At 40.8% G+C, this 27097-nt stretch overlaps 1 protein-coding gene across 5 annotated transcripts in view; it reads left to right on the top strand.

Annotated features, from left to right (window-relative positions):
- LOC148655488 (laminin subunit alpha-3-like) overlaps window positions 1-27097 on the top strand; it is a 119856-nt gene that overhangs the window by 73709 nt on the left and 19050 nt on the right. For all 5 annotated transcript variants that reach the window (XM_088642009.1, XM_088642008.1, XM_088642007.1 and 2 more), the window contains 30 exons: window positions 52-263; window positions 649-853; window positions 1124-1268; window positions 1596-1736; window positions 2045-2206; window positions 3928-4029; window positions 4410-4493; window positions 6860-7090; window positions 9951-10064; window positions 13245-13363; window positions 13618-13698; window positions 14663-14766; window positions 15535-15588; window positions 16628-16779; window positions 17896-18006; window positions 18235-18346; window positions 19313-19477; window positions 20102-20298; window positions 20575-20691; window positions 21133-21287; window positions 21870-22011; window positions 22321-22420; window positions 22784-22900; window positions 23219-23392; window positions 23678-23829; window positions 24070-24258; window positions 24615-24766; window positions 25179-25341; window positions 26334-26461; window positions 26576-26714. In XM_088642009.1, coding sequence (XP_088498135.1) covers window positions 52-263; window positions 649-853; window positions 1124-1268; window positions 1596-1736; window positions 2045-2206; window positions 3928-4029; window positions 4410-4493; window positions 6860-7090; window positions 9951-10064; window positions 13245-13363; window positions 13618-13698; window positions 14663-14766; window positions 15535-15588; window positions 16628-16779; window positions 17896-18006; window positions 18235-18346; window positions 19313-19477; window positions 20102-20298; window positions 20575-20691; window positions 21133-21287; window positions 21870-22011; window positions 22321-22420; window positions 22784-22900; window positions 23219-23392; window positions 23678-23829; window positions 24070-24258; window positions 24615-24766; window positions 25179-25341; window positions 26334-26461; window positions 26576-26714 — 4219 coding nt within the window. The remainder of the gene's footprint in view (window positions 1-51; window positions 264-648; window positions 854-1123; window positions 1269-1595; window positions 1737-2044; window positions 2207-3927; window positions 4030-4409; window positions 4494-6859; window positions 7091-9950; window positions 10065-13244; window positions 13364-13617; window positions 13699-14662; window positions 14767-15534; window positions 15589-16627; window positions 16780-17895; window positions 18007-18234; window positions 18347-19312; window positions 19478-20101; window positions 20299-20574; window positions 20692-21132; window positions 21288-21869; window positions 22012-22320; window positions 22421-22783; window positions 22901-23218; window positions 23393-23677; window positions 23830-24069; window positions 24259-24614; window positions 24767-25178; window positions 25342-26333; window positions 26462-26575; window positions 26715-27097) is intronic.

The raw sequence follows: 27097 nt of genomic DNA, 5'->3' as shown, positions 1-27097 counted from the left end.
GTTTCACAGACAGAACCTCAACCCCTGTTTCTTCCTTTTCTGGTCGAATAGCCCGGTCTCGTCGTCACCATTCTGCAAGGACTCTGCGCGATCTCTGGTTGCTTTCTTCAACGGCGGGGCTCTGCCATGCGGCTGTGACGAGGCCGGCGCCACCGGCCCTGCCTGCGCGGCCGACGGCGGTCAGTGCACATGCAGGCCGAATGTCATCGGGCGCCGGTGCAGCCGCTGTGCCACGGGCTATTACGGGTTTCCCTATTGCAGACGTGAGTACCTCCGGAACCTGCACCTGAGGGGTCGTCTCGATACCTGTCGCGGAATACTTCTGAAGCTCCACCTTCAATGTCTTTATTGCTGTTAGGATTAGCAGTAGTGACAGCATGCTAACAGATGTGTCCTCAGCACCAGAAAAAACTTAACAGCGGGGAGGATGATCGTTATATCATTTGCAGTCGCCTCACGAGGAAAGATTAGCTTGGTTCGTGGATGGATTGCTCTTAAAATCTTAAAAGTTTGCAACAGCGCTTGCTCCACTGTAGCCACAGCCTGGAAACTGCATGGCCGAAATGCCTATAATTTCTAGGCTGGAAGTTCTGTATTTTATGGGCCTGTACGAACATACCATCTGCGTGAAACATGCTCTGCCTACAGCTTGCGACTGCGGCCGGCGCCTGTGCGACGAGGTGACGGGCCAGTGCATCTGCCCGCCCCAGACCGTCAAGCCCTCCTGCGACGTGTGTCAGGAGCAGACCTTCGCCTTCCACCCGCTGGTGGGCTGTGAGGAGTGCAACTGCTCCCGCCGCGGGGTCGTCAGCAGCGCCATCACCGACTGCGACCGGGCCGACGGGCAGTGCAGGTCAGCGCCTCTGCCGCTTGCTCTCCCTGTCCAGCCCTACGGCAGTCTGAGTCTTGGTCTGCTCTTGGGATAATGTCTACAGTGTTCATGGGGAACATGGAAAGAGCTCCATGTGCAAAACTCAAGGACTGAGTATAATAATTCTCCTGAACAACTTCCGGGTCACTGTTTGTGCCATAGCACAGCGTTTAAGGACTTTTTCCTAATAGCATTGTGCATTTTTAAGTCCAGGATGTAATGTTTTATTAATTGTGGTCTTGCCGGGCATAGATGTAGACCGAGGATCGCTGGGCGGAAGTGTGACGTCTGTGCTGCCGGGTACTACCGCTTCCCGGAGTGCGTGCCCTGCGACTGCAACCTGGGAGGGGCGCGGCCCGAAGTGTGTGACCCCCAGACCGGCCGGTGCCTCTGCAAGGTGACCCCCCTGCCGCTCAGACACTCGGTCCAGAACCCCGGAGAATGAGCCACCATTTCCTTACGGCCCCTCTACTTTACTGGCCGAAGAGCAACAGATCATTCCCAGAGTTTGGATTCTTTTATCTAAGCAGTTTTGTCACCTTCACTAGATTGGTGCCATTCCCTTTAGAAGGTGTAAATATTTTGGAAAAATCTGCTAAAGAATTTCCTCTTTCATGACACCGGTCATGCATATTACTTTATTTGCTGAAGTATTAATAATTTTCTTAAAATGTTAAATGTCTCACAGGTTAATTTGGGTTATCTTTGTTTTCTTCGTCTCTAGAAAAATGTTGTGGGCGCAAAGTGCGATGCCTGTCGCCCAGGATCCTTCTACTTCGACCCAGCTAACCCCAATGGGTGTACAAGCTGTTTCTGCTTCGGAGCGACCAGTCAGTGTCGGAAGTCTGGGAAACGCCGCAGTAAGGTGAGATTAGTGTGACTTTTACTGGCCGGAGTCTCTTCAGTGGTGGGATTTGTGAATGTCACGTACGGTGTGCATTGTATGCAGTGTCATGACAATATTGTCCGCTGCTGTACAGTCCTGTAAATTCCATGCAGCTAGTTGTAATGGTAATAAAGTATTAAAAGAGCTCTGTGGCAAACTGTTGTGAATTACCGTACAGCCAGATATAATATTGATTGATTGTGAAGAAAAACTTGCGTGTCAGCCTGTCCATTTTCTTTTCCATTTTCCATAAAGCCTGTTGTCTGATCTCAGTCGTGTGTTTCTAGTTTGTAAGCATGCGGATGTGGCGCTTGGAGAAGCTGGATCAGGAGGAGGTTCCTGCTGTGTTCAACCCTGCCAGTAACACAGTGGTGGCCGACATCCAGGAGCTCCCAGCCTCTGTCCATGACCTCTACTGGGTGGCACCCCCATCATACCTGGGGGACAGGGTGAGTGCGGAGCTACTGCCCCTCCAGTGCTGGGTGGGCAGAGAGGACGTGAAGACCATTGCAAGTATTTCCCTGAGATATCTCATTTCTCTTGCTCAAGAGCTTCTCCCAGAATTCCAGTGTTGGTTAAGACCTGCAGGAGGTATGACCGACATCATTTTTATAGCCCATCAAATACAGTAAAAATGTTGGGAGCAACACCATCTCGGCATTCCTCGGCTTGACAAAGGCTCTCGAATGACTCATTAGGCAACATCCTTCTTAAATACTGTGTGAATGTCCTTCAGAATTTGTCAGCAAACTTTGCTGCCTTCATCATGACGTGTGTGCAGTAATCCTACTATTGGAACCATTTAGAGCTCATTAAAGCTCAAATAGGAGTCAGATAATGGGGACAGTGCGGTGCGGTGGCACTGTGGCTAAGGATTTGTGCCTGTGGCCGGTTCGAATCCCTGAATGGCTGACCGTGTGCTCTGACCCCTAGCTTCTGTCCCTGTCTGTGCGTCTCATGGAAAGCAAGCTGGGGTATGCGAAAACGCAAATTCCTAATCCAATAAATTGTATATGGCCAATAACGTGATCTTATCTTATAAAGGTTTGGCATCTCCGCAGTTCTATTTCCAGCATTTCTGAGTGCCAAGTTCCATTAGATAACAGATCACATTCTGCCAGTTCCCTGCCAGAGTGTAGTCTGACTTACCCAGTGAACAGTAAATTATGATAAGTGGCTCTGCTTCATAAAAAAAACTACACTGACTTCACTCATCGAACTCCATTATATGGATGAGGCTGCAATATGTGTCTTGACAGAAATGGATCATCATGTAATCGTCAACGCACTTCATAGTCAGTAGACCGCAGCATTCCGTCTGTGTGCTCCGGAAGCGTACGAATTGGTGCCTTTGATTTGGATTTTCTGGGTTTTTGAGGAATGTAGAGTATTTCCCAAACCTCGGTAGTTGTGTTTGCCAGAAAGCTGATGTGGAAGAACTGAAACCAAACTGATGATCTGAGCTATAATCATAATTTCTAACTTATGGAAAGATGGCCAACATACAGGAGACGTTAACAACAACCGCAGTTGTATCATCAACACTATTTGTGGATGTTTTCGTGTATCAGGTCGAAGGTCCGAGGCGCCAAGTGTGAGTGCTCATCACAAAGGCTAGCATTCCGCTCTGCGGGATTGCTCGTGCTGTCCAGATGTCAAAGTATGTTAACAACATCTGGATGGGAATTTTTGGGAAGCAGTCCAAGACTTTGAGATCCAGAGGTGTCAGAACGAATAAAGCAAATGGAGACTATCAAAGAGGAAAACAGAAAAAAAGATATTTGGTGGCTCATCTGTCACCGAAGGTCTGTTGGTTCACTCTGTCTCTCAGGTTCACGGAGATAATTTCGCGGCTCGTTCGGCCCTGCTCGCGCTGTAGCCATGACTCTTCTCACGGTGTAGTTGTGGCTCTCCGCAGAGCCCTGGTGTGAGGCTTCCCTGCCTCCCCCTGGCTGCCTCACACAGCTCCTGCGAAGACACAAGCCGTTGAATACGGAGGACCCGAGCCGTCAGGTATCAGGAGGGTCTTCTCAGGCAGTGTGACAAGCTGACTGCCCGTCACAGTGATTTATCCTACTGCTCCACTAAATATTACTGGTGCTGTCTGCAATTTATGATTCTATTATTGAAATTCTGCTGTCGTTTTTTTTGGTTTGCTATTTTGCTGTAGGTGTCCTCATATGGAGGCTACCTTACTTACCAGGTTAAATCGTTCGGGATTCCCAGTGAAGGAATGAAGCTGTTGGAAAGGAGGGCTGACGTGCAGCTTACTGTGAGTCTTCTGCTCTTTACTATCTGTGAAAACAAAAATGTGTGGAATAATGACGCTTCTCAGGCTCAATTACAGGCATTCTTGACTTTATATGAATTATATTAATTAGCATAAATCGGTTTTTGCTGTGTCCATTTTATTTTTATTCATTTTCTAGTAATTCTACTGCACTGCTTAGCTCATGTCTCTTGTAGGTGCCTTTAGTTGTAGTTGTAGTGACTTTGCTTTTTATTATAGTAAACGGGTGACTTGCCAAAAATGATTTATGGTCTCTCAACAATGAGCTGCATGTTATGGGTTGTTGTTGTGACATTTAAAAAACAGGAAGATATCTTTGTGTTTTTAAAAATAGTCTGAATTTTTTGTTATTTATTTAACAGGGGCAGCAGATGACATTAGTGCATCTTGACCCACAAAACCCCTCACCTGATAAGCTGTACCAGGGTCGAGTGCAATTGGTTGAGGTACAGTAAATAACCCTGATATTCATAGCTCTGATGGAAACAGTCTACAGGTACTTAATGTAGTTGCATTAAAGGAATATAGGCTAATATAGGCTAATAGTAACAGAGCTTGTAAGCAACATACTTCATTTGGAGTATGAGGTAAAAGTAAATAATTGTTTTTAAAAGATTTTCAACATGAACATGCATACATTAACCCTATGCTGTAGCAATGGGGCTAGGCCCGCTCTCTCTAACAAGGTTCAAATAGTCAGTCAGGATTTAATTGGATGATCAAGAAGTAGGGGCTCTCGCCTGGCACAAGCTTCAAGTCCCAACTCCTGTGGACTTCTCTCTCTTCTCCCTGCTTCTTCCCTTTCTTCCTCTCCCCCCTCCTTCTCTTCATGTGATCTTATGTTGTGTGTATCTGTGTGGCATCTTGACAATCATTAATCCACAGTAGGTATACTAAGGTAAACTTCACAATTGTTTCTGTTCAAGGGACCCCCCCAGACCTCGGCAAACATCCTCTCTCCTTTGACTGTTTGAAGTGTTTACTCTTCCCAATAATAATTACTTACACTTATATAGCGCTTTTCTGGACACTCCACTCAAAGCGCTTTACAGGCAATGGGGATCCCCTCCACCACTGCCAATGTGCAACATCCACCTGGATGACTTTATCTAAACACTAAGAGACACTTCTAAGTCACCTAAAGCTGTAACAATATAATACATTTTATTTTCAACAAATAAGCCATGTGTGTAAGGAGTATGTCTCAGAAGAAAACAATATTGTTTTCAAGCAAATCAATTATCTTTTCTCCTCATTTTCCAAGACTTCACTAGTGTCTCCTGTGAATGGTTGTTTTTGAAAGAATGAAACGTGATGAAAGAATGGAATGTGATTGTACAAGCTTTCTCAAGAGAGGTTTTCCTGTTCTGACTCAGACTGTTCTTGTGAACACTAGTTTTGCTTGTACATATTGTCTTTATCATAGCATTTCAAAAGTGGAACAGCTACTTAAAATGCATTTTTCGATACATACATACATGAATAAAGAAAGCACAGTTATGGGAAAAGGATGTACAGCTTAATGGAACACCCGTAAACCTTAGTGAATTTCTACCCCCAAGGAAAAACGACAGAAATCATTGATTGTGTTTTACATGGGTGCCTTCCAGAACGATCAGATCAGCTTTTCGAACGTGAGGCATGTGAAAGTCCAGGTCAACTCAGTGATTGGGAGTCTAGTTATTTTAAATAACTGAGAGGAGGTTTGAGAAGGTGTTTCTCAAAAGAGCGACCAGAAGCTTTTGAAGATGGCAACCAAGAGATATTTAGAAAGTTGTGTAGTCCCCTCAGTAAAACACAGAAGGGAATCCCATTATGTATAACAAGACAGCATAGATAAGCTGAGATAAGTGGCAGTCACTCTGCCTCCAGAGAAACTATGGCTTTTATTGCCACAAGTCCAACAGGGAACTGAACTAATGCACATAGGAATTTCAAGTCTGATTTTGACTGGTCATCATTTGAGCCAGGAGATAAAAGAGCAGACGGGAGCCGAGGGCTGGACAGTGGACTGCGAAGTTGAAAAGCGGTTCTGAGATTCTGGGTGTAATATCTCAAGTAATCAAGGTCCTTCTTCAGGGAACAGGTTGAACCCTATGGTCAGACTGTTACCACTGGGGTCTTGGCTTCATCATCAATCAGCTGGGAATGGGATTCCAATGTCGTCATGATACAACTCCCGTAGACAGTCAGGATTCTCTCGACTTTCAGCAAATCAAGGGTCTTGCCGTGATGTGAGTGACAAATGCAGTGCTCCCTCAATCAGGACTAACTGTCCTGTAAGGCACAGGGGATCTTGTAGCATTTATAAAGCAATGAATGGGGAGAAAGTGTCTGCATTCCTCACATGTAATCAAGCCATAAACTGGGTGTGAATAAAACTGGAAAATCTGTTTTGTTGAAATATACCACCATGGGATTCATCCCCTTGACAGCACATTGGAGCAAGACAAGTGACATGATCGAGCCCTTCTGTGTTCTGCTGTGGGTGCTTCCTAGATAATCTACAGTTATCGTTATCTTTATCATTCCAGGTGTTATCAAAGCTTTAGTCTGTCCTCCACTTCTTGCTTTCTTTTTCTGTTATGCCTGATTGCCACACTTTTTTAACTCTGAAACCGGTCTTATCTAATTCTGTCTGCCTGTCACTAACTAAACATCACGTACCCAAAGGGCCGTAAAAGGACCTTATCTGCATGACGCCCTGGTTGTTGCACTTTCGCACACACGCGAAAAAAGAGGCAAGGCAAGGTAAAAACACGCAGCTACCGGCCCGAGGGGAACACTCTGCAATTAACTCTTTTTATTTCAGGGCAATTTCCGGCACGCCACCACGAGCAGCCCCGTGTCACGGGAGGAGCTGATGATGGTGCTGGCTGGCCTGGGGGGGCTGCGGGTGCGAGCGCTGCACTTCTCCGAGAGCCAGCGGCTCAGCCTGGGGGAGGTGGGGCTGGAGGAGGCCAGCAGTTCCGGGAGTGGGGTGGCCGCCAGCGCCGTGGAGGAGTGCACCTGCCCGCCCGAGCTCCGCGGGGACTCCTGCCAGGTGGGTCCCGCCGAGCTGGTCATCACTTCCGGGGCCGGGCGGGGCCCCTGACGCACCGGGAGCCACCGGGAGCCAGTGAGATTCCCGCTGGCGCTGGCTCCAGACAAGCCCTCACAGGCGAATGAATTGCGTGTTCAAGCTGAAATTCCTGTCCTCAAGGACAGATCTAACCTAATTTATTGAGCATGAAAGACATAAAAAACTGTATTTACCACATGAGCTTTTTCACTGCAGTCCCTCTTGTATCTCTTATTTCTTTGTATTGTCCAGAAGCTACTGTTTTCTCTCATCTGAAGCAGCATGAATTGCTCCCTGTTCCTGGCACATACTGCAGTACATACTGTACTAGAATAGCGAATCCCTGGTTATCTGTGCTTTCCACATGAACGTTCTGTGAAACATGACAAAACTTTCTTTGAGACTCACAATTTGATGAAAAAATATTTTTATTAGAGTTAACTCTTTTCATTTTTAAGTATTTCACACAATTTATTTTTCTCAGTTTGTTTTAATTCTCATTTTTTTTCTTGTGTTAATAACATGCAACATATGGTAAACAGATTTATGGATCAGATAACTCCCAATGTTCCCTGCTGAACAGTATGTTTTTTAAAAGGATAATTTCCCATGATACATAAAAATAAAGTGGACGATTCTGTGTTAGACCATTCGCTTTACAAAATTCTCTTTTTTACGGCCAGAAGAGATGGCATGGTCTTATTTAGAAGCTTTAGATGCAATTAAGAACCTATACACTTTCCTAAATATATACTAATTTTAAAAATGGGCTGAAATAATGTGCTTTCCAGTGATATGAACTGTGATTGTATACGTGATTTGTATAGTCATTTTTGACTCTAATCTCTTGACCTTAGATTTATAGGCCCTCCGGCTCATGTGTAAGTAAGCGCAACACACCTTGTTGATGCAGAAGACAAATATATGTAGCCTCTAGGGAAGTGGTGTACCACTCCCCACCCTTTCACGTAAAGTACAAGTTTGTACAATGTGACTAAGGGTGAATACTGTACAGGAATCGTCTGGCTATGTCTGACTGCATATGGGTGGAGTTGCATGCTTTGTTATTGTCTTATGCTGCACCTCACCTAAGCAACCTTTGGTTTGAAGTAGCTGTGTTTGGCAGTGATATCGCAATGTTTTTGTGCGTGTGTAACATCCAGCAAGTTGCTGCAGCGGACCTGAATCAAACGTTGAGAGGAGGAGCTAACAGAGACTGCAGTGTTACCTGTGGGTTTAAGAAGGGGACTTGAGTGCAGGAGAGTTATTTTAATTGAAGTGAAGAAGAATTACATTTGGAAGATGTGGGGAGAAAGGTTTGGGCTGAAAAATTGGAGATGGCTAGTGGTCTGGGCAGCAGTTTTAGTCAGCTGTGTGGCACCTGAACAGCAGAGGATCTTGTTTCCCTCATTAGATACTTTTGCAGCGAGTTCAGTGAATCAGGTAATGTTTGGAAAAATTATTTCTACATTACTTACACTTTCCTGTAATCTGTTGCTTTACCCTTTCATCCATCTCTGTTTGTAATGTACTTTACATTTAGTGAACTTCATAAATCTTTAACATTGTTTTCTTTTTTATTTACTAACTATTCTCTGATGTTCTTGTTGTCTGCTACTAAAAGGAGAAATTGTAGGAGTCTGAACTGATAGGAATTATGCTGCTATTAATTCACTTTTATAACCGGCTTGATAATATAAACACAAATAAATGTGTGTACTACATGTATAGCATAATATAGTCTAGTATAAAGTGTAGAACACAAAGTTTATATATGTAGTAATGCATTGATTGCTAATTGTTTTTGCTGATTCAATATGAAAGTGATAATTGCAAGGTGATGGTAAAGTATGTCAAGGTGTGGCAAACGTATTTCTGTTCACCCATTTTTCAGAACATCAGTAGTATTCAACAGTGTTGCTTTGTTTTTATAAGCGTGATACTCATGTTTTTCAGCAGTTTTAAAAGCTGCATCTTGCGAGTTAGTGACAGATGATCAAATTCCAATCATTAGTGGTTTCAGTACTTACAGTACCTTTCTAAAGAAAACATGCTCTTTTTGCAACATCCTTTGATGGCATCAATAAGATCAGATCAAGTCTTTAATATATACTGATTCATTTTAAAATATCACTGCTTCTCATACTCTGAACTTACTCTGAAGAAATACTACTATCAAAGCTGCAGCAATATTCTTTTTTTACACAATTCAGTTTCTCTTGATTAAAAGAATAGGAACATTAGAGTGATGACCAACCAGAGGAAGTCATTCAGCCACTCCGGCTTATTCTGGTCTTATAGTAACTAATTGATCTGAGGAAGATAAAACACTCCTGTATCCCGTATCGGAATGGAGCATCTCCAAGGAAAACCAGGTTGCTGTTGTAAGTTGTGTTGGAGGACCAGTTAGTTGTGCCCAAATGTCTGAAACAGAAGCACCAGTGTGGTGACCGGGGACCTGTGGAAGGGACGTTGTTTGGTGGACAAAGCGTTAAACCGAGGTCCTGCTTTGATGACTTGTTGGCACTTTGCTTCAGAGTAGGGGAGTTAACCCCTGTGTCCTGGTTGAATTTCCTGCTGGACTTGTACAATACGGCCTACTTAGAGTTCTCCTTTTCATTCAGTTTGAACATCATTCTTGCTTCCCTTCCTGATCCGTTGTGTACTGGAGCTACTAGTGCATAATGACAGTCATTTGTCCCCGTGGAGGTGCTGCACTTTAGTGGTGACCATCCTGCATGTAAAAAACTTGGAGATCCCTTGGAATAAAATGTACTATACACATGCTTATTCTTATTGTTAGTCATTTTTTCCTTCAATTTCCCTCTGTGACATGAAACAGAAATGTGCCCCTGGATACTACAGAGACAAGACTGGCCCGTACCTTGGTCGCTGTGTCCCGTGCAACTGTAATGGCCTTTCCAGTGAGTGTGAGGACGGGACAGGAAAGTGCCTGGTAAGTCAGTCCTCTGGTTCGACATCGGTTTCCATGCCGACAGTGCTGTAACGTTCCTGTCTCTCACGGGTCATAAAGTTCTAGGAAAACATAAAGTATATGTGTACAGAGAGACCACAATCCTGAGTAAACAACGCATGAGTGGAATGGGCGCGTTGGGTGGATTATTGGCAGAGAGCGTAAATTGTCTCATAGTGTGCAGATCGACTCTTACCCACGGGATTCTCAACAACACTACCACTGTTCTGGAAATGGCTTTTAGTCAGTGGGGTAGTTTGTACTGTGTGGGTTGGGTTGTTAGAGGTCCACGATCGTCAGAGCTGCCCTAAATTGGAGAGAACTAAAATATTAGGCTGAGACTTAGAAGAGTGTTACATTTCCAAAAGGAACTTCATTTGTGGTTTAAGTTAGTTTTGATTTATAAATATGATAAACAAGATATCTTTATGTAGTGTATAATAGTTTTAAATGTTTTATAACACGAGAGATAACAATAAACGTCTAAATCTTGATATTTAAATGTATCTTTCAACTTTATTTGATGTTCACATTTAATGTTTGAGTTGTCCTGATCCCATCCATGCGGCTGTGCTCACCTGAACCTTGAGTCATTGTCTAGACAGCGTTCCACAGGAGCATTTTGTGGTTAGGTCTGGTGGACTACTCAGCACGTAATTTTGGAGTGATGCAAAATGAAAGATATGCTCATCTTTCACATTTTGGAAGGAAACACTCATCATGAAAATGCATGTGTAAGAATTAAGATGAAAGTTTGTTGTCAGATGTTCTTTTCAGATTTTTATTTACTATAAGTAGTAGACGGTTTTTCTTCTTGTTGAGGTTTCCTCTGGGTGCTCTGGTTTCTTCACCTTCTGTAGACGTGCTGGATAGGACAATCGCTGGCTCTAAATTGTCTCTGTGTGCTTGTGCAAGAGATTGTGTGCGCCATGTGATGGACTTGCACCATATCCAGGTTGTAGGACTGGCTGGTACCCTGTGCTTCCATTTTCAGTGACCATTAATTGGAATGCGCAACTTTCTCCTAGATGGAAACCTGTCATAACAAAACAAACAGAAACCTAAACTGAACATGCCAGTTTTACCTACAGTATGTGTGATCCACAGTGTCTGATATTATTGATTGGGTCATTTCCACATTTATTTTTTTTCTGTACACTTCTGATCTTGTATATACTGGACATCATAAGAAAGTCCCCACATCTTGATACACTCAAGGGGCTTTTGCCAATGCATAAGCACTATTTAAACTTTTCATTAATTAGCGACAGAGAGGTGTATGGGCACTGGTGATGAACCTGCTGGATGTCAGTGTTGGTGCAATTCAAACACAGAATGGAGCCAGATTGCCCTGCTTATCAAGAGAGTAATGCCTTTATTTTATCAGTCTGTTGGAGGCTGGACTTAGTTACCTCAGATGGGCTTGTGAGGAGTGGAGCTGTTTCCTCTTTAGCTGTAAACCTCTTTGTGCAGAACACTCACATGGACATCACTAAGTAATGGTGCAGACGTGCAGAACAATTCATTAAGTGCTGTGTACAAAAGACTGGCCAGTGGCGAGGTCCAAGTGTGCTGGTCTGGGAAGGATGTCTAGTCGCTACAAAACCCATCTTGTAACAGGGCAACATGATTCACTTGCTGTCATTCCTACTGGCATGTCCTGATATAAAAACATTCCAGTGGTATTATTTCATGCTCGCCAGGCTTGAACCCTATTGAACATTTGAGGGATAAACTGGGACAATATACTGTATGGCGTCTAGGGTTCAGAGATCAGTGAACAGGCAGGCGTTTGTCCAGCCACCTGCCACCAGAGAAATGGAACAAAGTCTCACCCGACAGGCCTGTGTCACAGCTTGGATTGCTTCCAGCATTGGCCAGATGTGCCAATAGCCTATACATTTTGCAATTTATCCCCTAATGACCCACTGTTGATCAGCTTCATTGATGACAAATGCTAATGACCTTAATGAGATTATCTATTACATATCTGTTCAATAAGATGTCATTGCAGCTGCTACAAAATGAGATCTTGCCATTTTCCTGATAATTGCACGTGTTGCACTTTTGAACATTTAAGTTTTATTTCTTGTGAAGTTCAGTGTAGCTGTTTGTTAATCCTGATTTATTTCCTACCCTGGTTAATCCTGACAGTTTATAATAATACAAAAAGAAGCCCTTTGTCTTTATTGAACTGTAGAGAGGAGCAATTATACACGAGGAACAACACCTGACAATGAGTCAATCAGATTTGATTGGTAATAATGATGGATTAGCTACTAAGACTACACTTCATATTGGAAACACATGTATAGTTTTTGTTGTGCTGTTAAGGTTTCAAAAGTGATAGATTATTAAATGATAAAATAGTTTTTCCCCCCCACTCAAACTGAGTTGTAGAAACAACAAAGCTGTAATAATATTTGAAAACATTTACGCATGGTGAGAAAGGTGTTCATAATATTTTTTTTCATTACATTTTTTGTTTAACTACACAAATATGTTTAGTTTTTTGTAGATTCTCTTTGTACTGTACACAGATTGAGCACATTTACTGAACCACGCATGGCAATTTGCAGACACATCAAATATTTTTTCTCAGTAACACTTTTCAACTGTGCTTATGTTACTAGTAGGTACTAAGTATGAGCAGTTATCTTTATCACCATCACCCAATGGCTCGGTGATTGTTTTTCGGCACTGGACTGATTTCAGACCTCCTTCAGAGATTCTGGTGCTCTGCTGTGTACGCATCATTTGAAGATATGTTTTGCTGATATAATGAAACTTGAGTAAGCCTGGCTGTGTCCTTACATATTTTCAGTTCTTATGTAATACTTTTTCAAGACCAGGCTTGACCTAAATGATGTGCTGGTTGACAGAGATAACTACACATGGCTGAGTGTGAGTGGAAGGGTGAGGAATCAAAGAGACTGTGTGGCAAACAAGCCCATCAAGGGCAGGTCCTGAAACACCATGTGTTCATAATCATCCCACAATCAATTTCCAATGGAGGGCAATCTAATGTACATACAGTACAGAACAAGACCCACTTCCTAGGTTTATACATGTATAAATATGGATATATGTAAGAGGAGTGTGAGAGGTTTAGTAACATCAATGAAAGTCCAATTTTAACACGTGTTTTAACTTTTTGTTTAGAACTGCCAGCACAACACTGCAGGAGACAAATGTGAGCGTTGCAAAGAGGGCTTTTATGGAGACGCTCTGCAAAAAACCTGCCAAGTCTGCCCATGTCCGTTCAATATACTTTCCAACAGGTACTGTATGACAGATTTTAACCCAGCCCGTGTCTCTGCTTTCATCTTTTATATACAGTATATATATTTTTAAATCTTGTTACTATGCAGCTTTACCTGGACCTTATAATTTGCTTTCTGAAATGATTCATTCTAACCATTAACAGCAGATTCTAGAATGAGATATTAGAATGACCAAGTGAATTACAAGAAAAGAAAACTCGCATTATTAATTGATGGCATGTCAACTCATTATTGGGTGTTTGTTTTTGCAGTTTCGCTACTGGTTGCAAAGACGTTGGTGGAGGATTTGAGTGTGTGTGTAAACCAGGATACGCTGGACGCACGTGTGAAAGGTGAACATTTTGTTTCTAATTTAATCACTGAAACTGAAGTTCAATGGTCACACCATAGGGGTCGGTGTCTATTGCACACAATGAAGGGGCTTATTCCAAATGGGATTCTTGAGTACCTTCAGGTTGAGCATGGTACACATGGTAATACTGATACTGCTTCAGGATGTTGGGATAGATCAGGGTTGGTCAAACGGCAGCTCCTGGCTAGCTCAAGTACAGCTCACTGTGACACCCAGAGATCAAGGAAAAGAAAGCAATAAATGTTAGTGAAAACCAGAAATATGAAAGATCCTACTTCAAAAGTATCTGCGTTTGTCAAGCTTTTTCTGTTCACTGACATTTTCTATACTTCACTCTAGTGGGAGAGATGCATCATGCACCTACAGAATGTACACTACACTGAAATGTTATTTCTTCAGTAATATAGTTTTAGCCATTATTATATACTGTAAGGTGAGCATTATTAATAGTATTACCAGTGATAATATTGAGGTCTCTCATTATTGAGGTCAAAGATCACATTGAAAGCTACTTAAAAACATGAACACTCACTTTATTTAATGAAAATTGCATTCTTCTTGATGAAAAGTTCAGGTATGGAGTTCCCTTCCCATAGTCTAAGTGCTAAAGGAATTATAATATGCATCAATAAACCTTTTCATTAGTTTGGTTACATTTTAATTAACGCTACAAGATGACAAATTCAAAGGGATAGCTTACTTAATGTTTAAGTATGTGATGTTAACATTCCAGTCTGAGGAAGTGACAGCACTGACCATAAGCTCAAAGCTGCCAAAACCCCCCCTCAGATTCAAGGAATAAACAAGGGAGGCAGCTGCAAGGGTGAAGACTGGGCGGAGGGAGGGGTGTGAGAAAAGATGCAATATTTGTACGTAAGGGATTACAAATTGACCTCCGGAACTCCTGTTTAACAATGCTCCCCTCCATTTCTTGTACTGTGCAGGTGTGCTCCTGGTTACTATGGAGATCCAATGGCATTTGATGGCAGCTGTCGTCCCTGCAACTGTAACAATGGTAACCCTAGCAGCTGTGACCCCAGGACTGGAGGTGAGTGGCAAGAATACAGATCTGAGTTGATTAGTGGTCTTCTTAAAACAAGCCCAGGATTATCTGCTCTGTGATGTCATTAGATTTGTCCACGCTGCTTTTTTGAAGTGCTCGTATGAATTCCATGCCATGCTGAATCGTTATTGTTCTTGATCTAAAATCAATGTTGAATTTGACTTGCAAGTAAATGTTTTGAATAAACTATTATGGTATCCTGTTTGGTTCATCTGCTTTCTGCTGTCCAACCTTTTTATTGAGATGTTTGATTTAGGATGGTTAAGACATAGAGCACAAATGTTTCTTAGAATCACAGCTGCAAGGAGTGACCTAAAAGTCGCTCCTATTCATTAACTTAGAGGAGCACAACAAGAGAGCAGTCTGTATTTTAAGAAAGTTGTGTCAGAAGTTCCAAATATCCAGAAGTTCAGAAATAACACATATTTTATGTTTCACATCATGAACAATACTGGACAGTATTTCAGAAATGCAGTAATCATGTGTGTTTGTATGAATCAATGAGAAGAGGAAACGTTTTCATAATTTTGCCCAATAAAAATACAAACAAGTGTGGTGTTGCCATCAATATGTTCTTATCGTACAATATGCTCAGTTAAATCTTTCCAATTGGTTTTATATTGTTGTCATCTATTTAACAGTTGTAAAGTTTAGGTACCCTACTGTATAAAATGTTCTAGCTAATTTGATAATGGAAATGTGACATATGAAAAAAACAAAACATCTCACTGGGCTTTTCTCTTCCTGTTGTAGTTTGCAGAAGCAACGAGGAGCCCAAGGATACTACCTCGGACGGACAGTGTCAAGGTTAGTTGTGTTTTTCTTTGTCACCATATCTCTGCCAAAGCAAAGTTCATTCCCAGCTCAGAGATCCTCCCAGAGTTATTCCAAGCTATCCAAAATGAATAGTAGATGTTTTTTACCTTTCCATCACACATTTGTTATTCTCTCTCGTTGTAGGCTGAGTAGGTGGCAATTTCTAATGGTGATATTAAACGTAAAGTACTGATTTCAATTGCTGCATGTGTATATTTGTGCATATTTCATTATATAATCCTCATTTGTGCATATTTATTACACATTTATCACTTTTGTGTTTTTGTGAGTGTGCATGTCTAGCTCATGTCTCTTACAGCACATTCTTCAATGGTACTGAAGAGTTTTAGGATAGGTGAAATGATCTGTGTATCTCTATTTTCCTCCATAACTGTGGTTGTTTTGTGCTTGTTTAAGTGAATTTACTATACTGTAAGTCACTTTTCTCAGGGACAGAGTTCTTCTAAAATTTATTTCACATTAGTTTCAATCCGATTTTTCAGTCTAGAATGCATGGAGATATTGACGCCACCATGTACTGTATGAGTATGAATTTGTAGTCTTCTCAGATTCAGGTGATCTCTTTGTGATGTTTTTATGAGTATTATTATTTCCTGGAGTCTATAGACTTTATTAAAAAAATCCTGACTTTTCATATTCTTATAAACATTGGAAATACCCTTTAATTTATTTATAATCTAACGTTAAAAAAACCCTGGATGAAACCAAAGGTTTGACAAAGACACACTCACACAATTGTGAACATAAGCTAAATGTGGTTATTGTGTAAAATTAACACCTGATTCAGCTAATTATGTTGAGGCTTTTGAATCTCATTATAATGCAGTGTACGTGGTTTTAAACTGTGGTACTAACAGTAATAGAGCAATGAATTCACAGCTCTCACAGAGTATGTGTATATTGGATTTAATTTGTATAGCTCTATTAAACTTTTATACACAGAAATCAACAGAAATAGAGGAGCTTAATTTATTGATTATGCTTTCTTGATCTCTGTCATTTCCTTCAGAGTGTGACAGCTGTGTTCAGACATTATTGAGCGATCTTGAGAGGATGGATGATGAACTACTGAGTTTAAAATCCCAGCTTGAGAACGCTGGCGCTAGCTCTATTGCAAAGGAAAAAATGAAAGACTTGGAGGACGCTATTGCAGCTACTAAGGTACAAAGGTTTAATTTTTCCACCAAAATATGAAATCCAGATTCAAAACATAAGCATGATCATCCTTATATCTTTTCAATCAAATACTGAAACATTCAGTAAACTAAATTTGTTCATATACTTAAACTTTGTATTTACGTACTGTATTACTGAGACATATGCAGGCTGAACCATAGAATTTGGTATTGAGTGGATCTCTTTTTATTTTTATTTCATCAAGACTAATGAACAGAGGAACGCTTGCAATGCTGCTTAATAATTGCTAAATTGTTAAAACTAAAATCATGCTGGACCGTGACTGTGAAGTAGAAAGCGCTGGACTAGAGAGGTTCAGCCTATAGGAGTATCTTATCCAGCAGTCCTGTGCCCTGAGCACAGTGTGAGCTCTACAGCCCAGAGATCACAGGCTCGAAATGAGGTTCTACGAGCAGCACAGTGCAGTTGGCCAGCTGCTCAGCAGGATCAGCAGGCTTACAGGCAGGAGACAATCAGAGTTCTCTCAGCAACCCCTGTGGTTCACTGGGCGCCTGTGAGCTTAAGCTACGTCAGGCCTCTGATGCGTTCGTTAATAAAAGCGAGGAAGGCAGGTCATATTTCAAAAGACGCATGCTCATAGTCTGCAGTCTCTGCCTTTGTGTGGTAATGGTGGTGCCATTAACAGTGGCAATCTTAAAAATTGTGAGGTATCACAGAAAGAATGCATCTCAATTCACAGTTTAAAAATAGACTATATCAATCAGCTCACATACAGAACTACATACGTGTAAAACTGCGATTGCTCGCACTTACAGTTCATTTTGCCCCAGGAATCTTAGTCTGCCATTTTATTTCAACCCGCCATTACAAAGCTGCTTCAGGAGCAGTCGTAGTGAGCAGCCTAGCTGGATATTATCCTGAAGCTGAACACAACCTCTGATTTTTTTTCACATTTCAAAACAAACACCAAAAGGGTTTCTAGCAATAAGGACTTAACCTTATTCAACATGACACTAGCATTAGAGGTAGGCTACACCACAGCCCTGGCAGAGTACTCAGTAATTATTCCGTAATTATTGTATCAGGTGTATTCCTAGCAAGTATAATCACATTTAATTCCATGTATTCTTCCTATTCCAGAACCTGATAAGCAAGTACAGTTCCAGTCTCGACAGTCAAAAGTCTAAAGTCTCTGGCCTGGAGTCCGATACCATCAACCTCACTCAGGATATAAACATTTTGAAAGAAAAGGTACCAGACGTCTTCATATTTTCTCTTGTTTACCCCTGGGTACATATGAATGGATTTACAGTTTTGATCTAGAACTAAAATGTTTCCAATTGTGATATAAATGAAACTCGTTCTGGAGAGCAGTCAACAATTATTTGTATCTTGTTCATGATATTTGATATACTGTATATGAATTGTGTAAAAATCATTTTCCCTTAGCTGATCTGTTTTTTTTTTTTGTCCATCTAGGCCGAAAGAAATTCTCTAAATGCTCAGAAAATTATGGGTAACATAGAGCTGACAAACCAGAGAGCTGGGAATTTACTGACTGAGGCACGGACGGTTTTCGGGAATATTCAAGGTAAAGTATATAGTATTTAAACATGTTGCTAAAGTCCATGTTTACTGAATTTAATTGAATTTACCTATACATTCGGCTGTACTGGGGTCACCCAGAGTGGGGCTGGAGACCAATGAAGTTGGTTTCCTCCATTTTCCTCCATTTCCCTGTATACTTGGCTTGGCTTTATAATGGACTTACAGGGCCTTGGCAAGGTCTTGACCCTCTGGAAAGATGTATAGAAGAGAGAAAGAATATACACTCAAAAATCACAGTGGTGCTATGCAGGTAAAAAATGCAATATAGTCAGCTGGAGGCACAGTGTAATAATGTAAAATACATTTTATTTAACAATTGTCAACATTTCGGTAGACAAGCTTGTATCATAGCTAAGATTTTTGGCTAAAAATTCCATGTAAAAGGAAGATCCCCTTTTTAATTGGAAAAACGATCATTAAATATACAGAACCATTTGGTTATGTAAGTAACAGTTACTATAGCCAAATGTATACATATACATACAGATATTATTAAAACATATTATTTTGAAATTATTTGTTACAGCAGATGTCTCACATTTTCTTAAGTAATCAACTTCGGTTCATAAAGAGGGTTTACAGTCAATTTCTGTGTTCAACCCATATGGTGTTAATGTATTTAAATGAGAAATCCCAGGCCTCCGGTGTCACTCAGCAGGGACCCAGCCACTTGAGCCAAAGGGAGATCTCCCCTCAGCCTGGCGGCTCAGATCCCTGCTCTTCACGGGAAGGGCGGTGACGTCACCGCGCTGGTGAGCCGGCTTGCGCAACCTGTAATGGTGGCCGTATGCGTTACACTGTGTAAATCTTCTTAGCCATGTTGATGCTTCTAATGCTTCCTGTCTCACCAAGAAGACGGGAGATATTCTCCAGTGAGGTCGGAGCGGCCGGAGCCGTGAACGATTCTGTAGTGCGCCGTGAACGAACAGTGCTTCTGTTTTCCCTGCAGAGCTTCTCAGGAGCTTCACGGAAAGAGTGGACGGCCAGGGTGTTCCCGGCGAGGACTTCCGGAGGATGCTGGCTGACGCGGAGCGCATGGTGCGAGAGATGGAGCAGCGCAGCTGCAGCGCGCAGAAGGAGATGGCGCACAAGGAGAAGGACGAGGCCAAGAAACGTACGGCTTGAAAACGCCGGCGCTGGTTTTTGTCCATGATCAGGCTTCTCGTGTGTGTCGAAATGAGTATAATCCTCTGTTACGGCTCAAGATCCAAAATGTCAGGATTTTGTTTAATTAAGTCACCAATACTTCTACTAGCTCTTTCAGGCTCATCCTTCAGTACTCTTGCCATTATAAAAGCAGCTGCACAAATTCGCCCCATAGACCTGATCCTTGTGTTCACTACAATACCTTGTCTATTGTAACTTTTGCATAACGTAAAAGCATACCAGTAAGAGTAAGTAAGGAGTAATAGGGCAATTAAGTGCTTATTAAGAAAGCTTTCAGATTCAAATACTCCACCTCTTGATTAAAAGGAAATATAGCCCTGTGATGTCTTGGTGGTAATAAACATTTTGCCTTGATATTTTTGATAATATTGATATATTTCTGTTTTAATTAGATCAGATTTGACTTTATTATCCAATGATTTAGAATGCTAGTTTATGTCTGCATTGTCATGTCATGGGTAAAATTTTAAAATTTTTAGTATTAATTGTATGGAATATTGGAATCTAAATCTTTGCTTTCAAACCATACGATGAAGACTTCACAATAGATGTATTTCTGTGACTCTTTCAGTGCTGGATCGTGTTCAGAATGACTTGACAAAACAACTTGAGAATAACCAGCAAGCCGCCAAAAGAGTTGGGGGTTTATTGAATCAGTATGAATCCAAGCTTGAGGATTTGGAAGAGGCTTTAAAACAAGCCAGGGAAGCTGTGAAGAAAGCCAACGATCAAAATGGAGTGAATGCCCTTTCACTGAGAGATGCTGTGGTAATTTCAGCGCACTGCACTCAAAACACTCTACACAAAATCATCTAAAAAACAGCCAGTTCTGCAATGCTCTTTACCACTTTGGTAGATAATTTGGGAGCGCAAAGAATTTAACAATTCTGCTTTGTTAGTGTTTTATAGTTACTGATTCCCATGTCTTTCAGAACACTCTGAGACACAGATTAAAGAATATGAGAGACTCATATTGTAACGTACTGTTTGCTGCTAACAGAAATAAGTGAAGCACCATCAAGGCACCCTTGCTGTGTTTTGCAGAAGCGTATGGAAGATCTGCAGGAGGAACGCAACAAGGTTGCAAGCCAAATTGGAATTGCCAAAGCTCAAGTGGAGCAGACTGAAGATCTTCTCGGAAAACTGCAAGACAGTAAAAAGGTAAACCGAATATGGTGTATACCTAGAGCACGCACACTGGAGTCAGTACAAAGGAAGCATGTTTTTTTTTCTGTTTTCAATGCAGTGTCAAAATAGGCATTCTCCCTTGAGCAGTTCCACCTGCTGCGCATGCAGTGAACACATGAAAATACTGTATTAACTGGAAGTGACAAATGTGAAATGACAATTACACATTATCGCTTTTGAACGTTAATAAAGCTAAGTAGTGTATTTATAGAGGGTTTCTGTCAAGTCCAGTCAGTCCCAAGAAATGGTTAAATATGTATTTTTATATAAACCCAAAAGTCAGATATTGCTTATCGAGATAATTACAAGTGTTTATCCCGCCAGCCAAATACCGAGTTTTGTTTTTATTTAACATCTTCAGCAAATAATCATGCATTTCTGGTAAAATAAAATGTGTATCTCATTCTTTATCAGGAATATGAAGAACTGGCAGCAAAATTAGATGGAGCAAAAACTGACCTGAGCAGAAAAGTGAATGAACTTTCCAAAGCTGCATCTAAAGAAGATATTGTTGAGAGAGCTGAAAAACACGCGGAGAATCTTGACCGTCTGGCTAGCGAACTGCAGGAGTGAGTCCGCCTATACAGTTCTCTCATTCTGTCTTGGTGGGAGCGCGTCTGTTGGGTGTCTTTAGTATGTTAAACTAAGACTTTTAATAAACTCATGAATATTTTGGAGCAATCCCACAAAACAATGTGCTCTCTTATGCGGAAAGTGTTTTGGGTTGTCCTATTTTGAAAGACTTTTGACTTCTTCATACTTCGCTCCTTGTGCTTTGTAAAGTTCTAGTCAAAAATAAGCACAGCATCGACAGCAGATCCCTTTGAATATTTTAGAACGTCAGTATTTCCCAAAGCTGGGTTCACCTCACCTTTGTGAATATTGGGGCATTATTGAGTTTTTTCAGGGGCTTCCTAGATTGTAGATTTTAATATTTCCACGTGCTCCAGAGAGTTACCTGTCCCAAGTAAAGATTTCATTGCTTACACAGATTCTCTACCTTCTGCATATGGGATTAAATTCTTTATCTAGATCCATTTTCTTGGCTTTGCAGATTTTTAGTTTAAAGTCCAGTCCAAAACGTGAAGCGGAATTCATAATCTCAAGCTCTCTTGATTTTATTTTGCATTTGTCTGCTTTTGTAATTACAGAGCAGTGAAAAATGCAAGCGGTAGTTCTGAAGTGCGCTGTGCAGTGGAGGCTATCGAGGCCTACAAGAACATCACTGACGCAGTGAAGGCTGCAGAAGATGCAGCCAAACAGGCGAAAGCCGCAGCAGATAAAGCTTTGAGGGTAAGCGTCTGTCTAGGATTCTGATGGTCTTATCAGTAGTTTTCTTATCTGATAGGAATAGTTATATATAATTAAGAAGTGTTGTGTAAGTGTACAGATTTAGTCCAGTGCAAACTGACATAAGTCCAACACTGCTAGTTTGTAAGAGTTTTCACTTTCATAAACCAGGAGCTAATCTACAGTGTGAGTTTCGGTGTCTGCAGTTAGCAATCAAATAAAGTTATTTGGGAGTGATCAGTAGGAACGTCATCATTACACTTATTAGGGCCTTTAGATACTTTAATAAAATATATATGTATTTATTTCTAGGATGTTCAGCAAGAGGACCTGACAAGAAGAGCAAAGGACCTGAAAAACAGTGCTGCAAATCTGCTATCAGAAGCAGGAGAAGAGCAAAATGATCTTAAAAGTGAGTTTTTGCTTCCACATTAGTTTGTTTGCCTATCCCACGTGAGGAATGAGTTAGTGTTACACAGCTGTTAGATGCATGTTAAATATGAAACATCGTGGGAGTGATTATGTCCAGTATTAGCTAGTAAAAATATTTAATGGTAACTGTGAGCATGTTTTTCAGGAAAACAGCAATATACCACCTGGGGAAATTATTCCACCAAGATGAAATAGATTAGGAATATATTGCTTAAGTTAATTCTCCTCTTCATGGTTTGTTTATCAGAATGTATAGAGATTCTAGCTGCTCTCATGTCTCAGGCAATACTTTAAGTAACAGCTATAGGTAATATAGTGATGCATTCATCTTTAAATTTTACAGCGGCCACTTCAGACCTTGCAACCTTACAAAATCGTTTGAAAGACGCTGAAAAAAAGAAGAAATCCTTACAAAATGACCTTCTAACAGCTCAAAATGAACTCGACCAGATTAGGAGAGGTATGTCTGAAGCTCACATATTCCAATATGTGCCCGATTCTTTTCAATTTTTGTTGCTGACGATTCTTTTTAAAATGTTATTCTGTTGACACTTAAAAACTATTTTCAAAAAAGTAAAGTAAAAGTAAAAAGTAAAGTGAATAGGAGCCTTGGACCCACCACGGGGTCTTGTGAAGCAGATAGTGTATAAACCATTTCAAGGCATTTCACAGGGCCCAAAATACACTACAGTACAATTTTGCTCTAGTTCAATAATTGTAAATAACCCGCAGGGCAGAAAACCGCATGTCATCATATCCTCTGACGCTTTTCTTTCAGCGGACATTGGAGATGCCATCGAAGAAGCAAAGGGAAAAGCTGCGGACGTCAACATGAAAGTAGAAAATGTCATGGGCAGGGTCAAAACCATCGACAACGAGCTGAGCAAAATAAACATTGGCCGTCCAGTTGATTCCAATTTAGAAAAAATAATAGCTGAAGTTGACCAGTCCGGTAAGTACTTTAGCTCCCAGGTGTTTTACATTCACAGTATGAGTTAATAGGATGCAGAATTAGTCAGTAAAGCAAATACCGACAAACACACCAGTCTTTTTTTATCAAATGACTGTTATCATCTGTATGATTCTATCCTTAGACATTGTGGTGCTGTTACACTTGACTTTTGTCTTGTTTTTTTAGTGCGGCTGAGTTAAATGCAGTTTTGGCTCAGTCTCTTTATTTGAATTGCTCAGGCGTCGTCCACTTCATAGTCTTGCCCTGCACTCTGCTTTTTCACAGTTCAAAACCTAACCAACACCATTCCCTCCCTCCTGGACAAGTTCAGCATGATAGAGGAGATGAATTCTCAGATGGCCCCTCCCAGCAACATCTCAGAAAATATCAAAAGAATTAAGGAGCTCATTGCTATGGCCAGAAATGCAGCTGACAAGGTGATGTGTCACCTCAGTTCCCCGCGTGATTTCATTTCCTGTGTTTCAGTAAAGGAATAACTCTCTCACCAGCCAGGAACGCTGAATTAATACTGATTCATTCATTTATGTTGTTGATTTGTCTTTATCAGAAACTGAAACATGCACATGATTTTCTCATGCATCCGTTATAATCGTCAAAAAAATCGATGCCTGGTGCTTGTCTCAGTGCAATTAAATGAATGTTTTCTCTGTTCACAGATTGTTGTTCCTATGAAGTTTGATGGCAATGCCCATGTCGAGCTACGTCCACCAAGTAGCACTGAGGACCTGAAGGCCTACACATCCCTGTCCTTTTACCTGCAGAGACCCGTCTTTAGAGGCGATCGTCGAAGACGACAGGCTTCTGACAGTGGGGATTTGTTTGTGTTGTACTTGGGCAGTAAAGATGTGAGTGTTTCCACTGCTGTTTATCGAGAACAATGAATGAATGTCTGTTCATTAAGACATTTTAGTAAAGTGGAGTAATGGTGAACTTAATCATTACTTTACCCTTTCCCCTGTTTACTTAACCTTAATAAGTCAGTCTGATAATTGCGAAAGCCGAATGAGAGACTTTAAATAAAGAGACACTACCACAACACAGTACTGTAATGTGTAAAATGAGTATTCAAGATTCTTTTTACTGTTGTAAAACACTGACCAGAATAACTGTTACTTGTTGCAGCAGTTAGCTGTTGAGCAGCTGTTTGACTTAGGAAGGGAATTTGGGAGTATGAAAGTGGGTTTGTTTGTTTGTTCCTTAGGTCTCCAAAGACTACATCGGAATGGGTCTGAAGAACAACAGGCTTTTCTGCATTTACAAACTGATGGGTGAAGAGTATGAAATAAATGTGGACACTTCAGTCACAGACTCAAAAACAGAAGAATCCATTCTCGACAAGATTGATTTTAATAGGTAATTCTTCAATGCGTCATCAAAGAACAAGTCTCGATAAAAGAGGCCTGAGTGGAGACTTGATTTGAGATTTCTGAAATTTTAAAGGGAGTGAGGATGATTGATTCCGAGGTCCAGTGATTTCTGTTACCTTCGGTGAGCAGAACACAGGGACCCACCTTCAAACCTTCTAAAAGCCAGTGTCAGTCCAGTACTAGAAAGCAAAAACTTAGTCATTAATTTTTCACCTTGTGGAGACAGAGGCTCTCTGGTATCATTCAAGTGGAAGCTTGTTGTGCTGATTGAGTCAGGCAGTGTGTACTAGAATCACCATCACTGCTGTACCTCTTCTCAGTATTACTGTAGCTTTTATGGTGTTAAAGAGTGTTTTTCCAGAGTTCGTGTTTTTAATTCTGTTTTTGTGTTTTTATAGAATTTACCAGGATGCCGAAGTCTATTATACCAAATTATTTACTTCGAATAATCCGGATCCTCCCAAACAGTTAACAAATGCTGGCAAGTATACCAGAAATCTTCTCAGCCTTGAACCCAGTGAAGTGGTGTTCTATGTTGGAGGATATCCAGACAGTTTCACTGTAAGTTTTTAATCATTTTTATTGATTTATTACTAATGTTTATACAGTAAGTAATGATGTTTATAAATAACATCAATCTAAGCTAATGTGAAACTGAAATGTGCTACACTGAAATTGTCAACCATCGGATGAGCATTTCTGATGTAATAGTCATTACAGGCAGAATCGAAGCTCAAGGTTTAGTGAATTCATTAGATTCAGGTGCCTGTTTTTTTCCTGTTCAGAACATTTTTCAAAAGCCTGTGTATTCACCTCCTGTTGCGGTTTTCCATGATGGATCGTGTGGTGAGCGATGATCAAAGTCATCGTTAAGAGTCGCTGTCGGGAAGGAGTTGAGCCAGCAGCTTCATGTCCAGTTCTGTACCTGACCTGTATAGATATGTGCTGTGTAAAGTGTGCTGTAGGGCACCGCAGACACCAGGAAATTCCAGTTTCGAGATGTTCTGCTCATATTTCTCTCACCAGAATAGTGGAGACTATTTGAAGAGCCAAAAGGGCAGATGTATTCAAAATAGATTTTTTTCAGGGTACAGTAAAGAACCAGCAGTGGCCTCCTTATTTAATATTTCATTTTTCTGGAATAAATTAGTGGCAAAAGTCAGTCCTATAATAGCTAGTAAGACGGTCTATTAATTGTTACTGGTTGAATAAAAGCCCTTTTTTTGTTTTCTGTGAGCTATCTTTAGACATCTCACCATAGCTGTTTAGGTTCTCTTGTGGAGAGGTTAAAAAATGTCATACTCCCAAGTCTTTGCAAAAACACCAAGCACTATGACACGTTGCACCATGACACGTTGGCTTTGAAAAGGCTTATGTACCAACATTATTCTATACACTCAGATACTTGCCAATATTTCTGTATTACAGCATTATGTTCTTTGCAAAATGTGGTCCTTTAAATTTGAATAATAATTTTTAATTCATAACTTGACTTTTAGAAGAACCCATTCATCATTTAGAATTGACATTTTTCTTTTTCTTTCTCCCAACAGCCCCCGTCTCCCTTAAATTTGCCCAAATATCGAGGGTGTATTGAGTTTTCTAGCATGAATGATAAATTCATCAGCTTGTACAACTTCAAGAATGCTGTCAATGTGAATGTTGAAACACCGTGTAAAAGGTACTGTTAATAACAGTAATGAACACTAAAGTCTACATCATGGAGAAATGTAATGGCTATATCCAGTGTAGACTCATGACTCATGTGGATTTTGTGGATGGTTCTGTTTTTCAGATATAAACGAGGATCTGAGTTTTGGTACTTTGAAGGCACTGGATATGCAAAGATTGCCATCGGCAAGAGCGTTGGGACATTTAGGCAGGACATTCTATGCAGAGCAGAAAACGGGTTACTGTTCTACATTGGAAATGAGGTACTTAACTTGATCAATTCATGATAAAAAGCTATCTTGGTATATAAAGGTATGTAAATACATCTCTAAACAGAGCTGCATTTGGAACTTAAATTTCAAGGTTGAGACACCAATGTTTTTGGTGATAATGTTTTAGAAATGCACTTATAATGGTAATATACTGCAGAACAGAGCATTGTAATTTCTGATGATGTCTGGATTCTTAACCGAATGACAGCAGATGATGAAGTAAAGCACAGAGTATTGTCAATAACTTGAGCACAGGTTTCCACCCATGTCTTTGAAAGATACATGCTTTTTCTCCTGCTTAGTCCATAAAGAACATAAAATGAGTTAAATAAAATACTTCTAGGCATTTCACAAATCAGTCTTTGAAAGAAGGA

The sequence above is a fragment of the Lepisosteus platostomus genome, chromosome 8, assembly GCF_059453375.1.
Source record: "Lepisosteus platostomus isolate fLepPlt1 chromosome 8, fLepPlt1.hap1, whole genome shotgun sequence".
Lineage (NCBI taxonomy): Eukaryota > Metazoa > Chordata > Actinopteri > Semionotiformes > Lepisosteidae > Lepisosteus > Lepisosteus platostomus.
The sequence above is the reverse complement of the archived record's forward strand: the minus strand, read 5'-3'. Positions and strand labels throughout refer to the sequence as shown.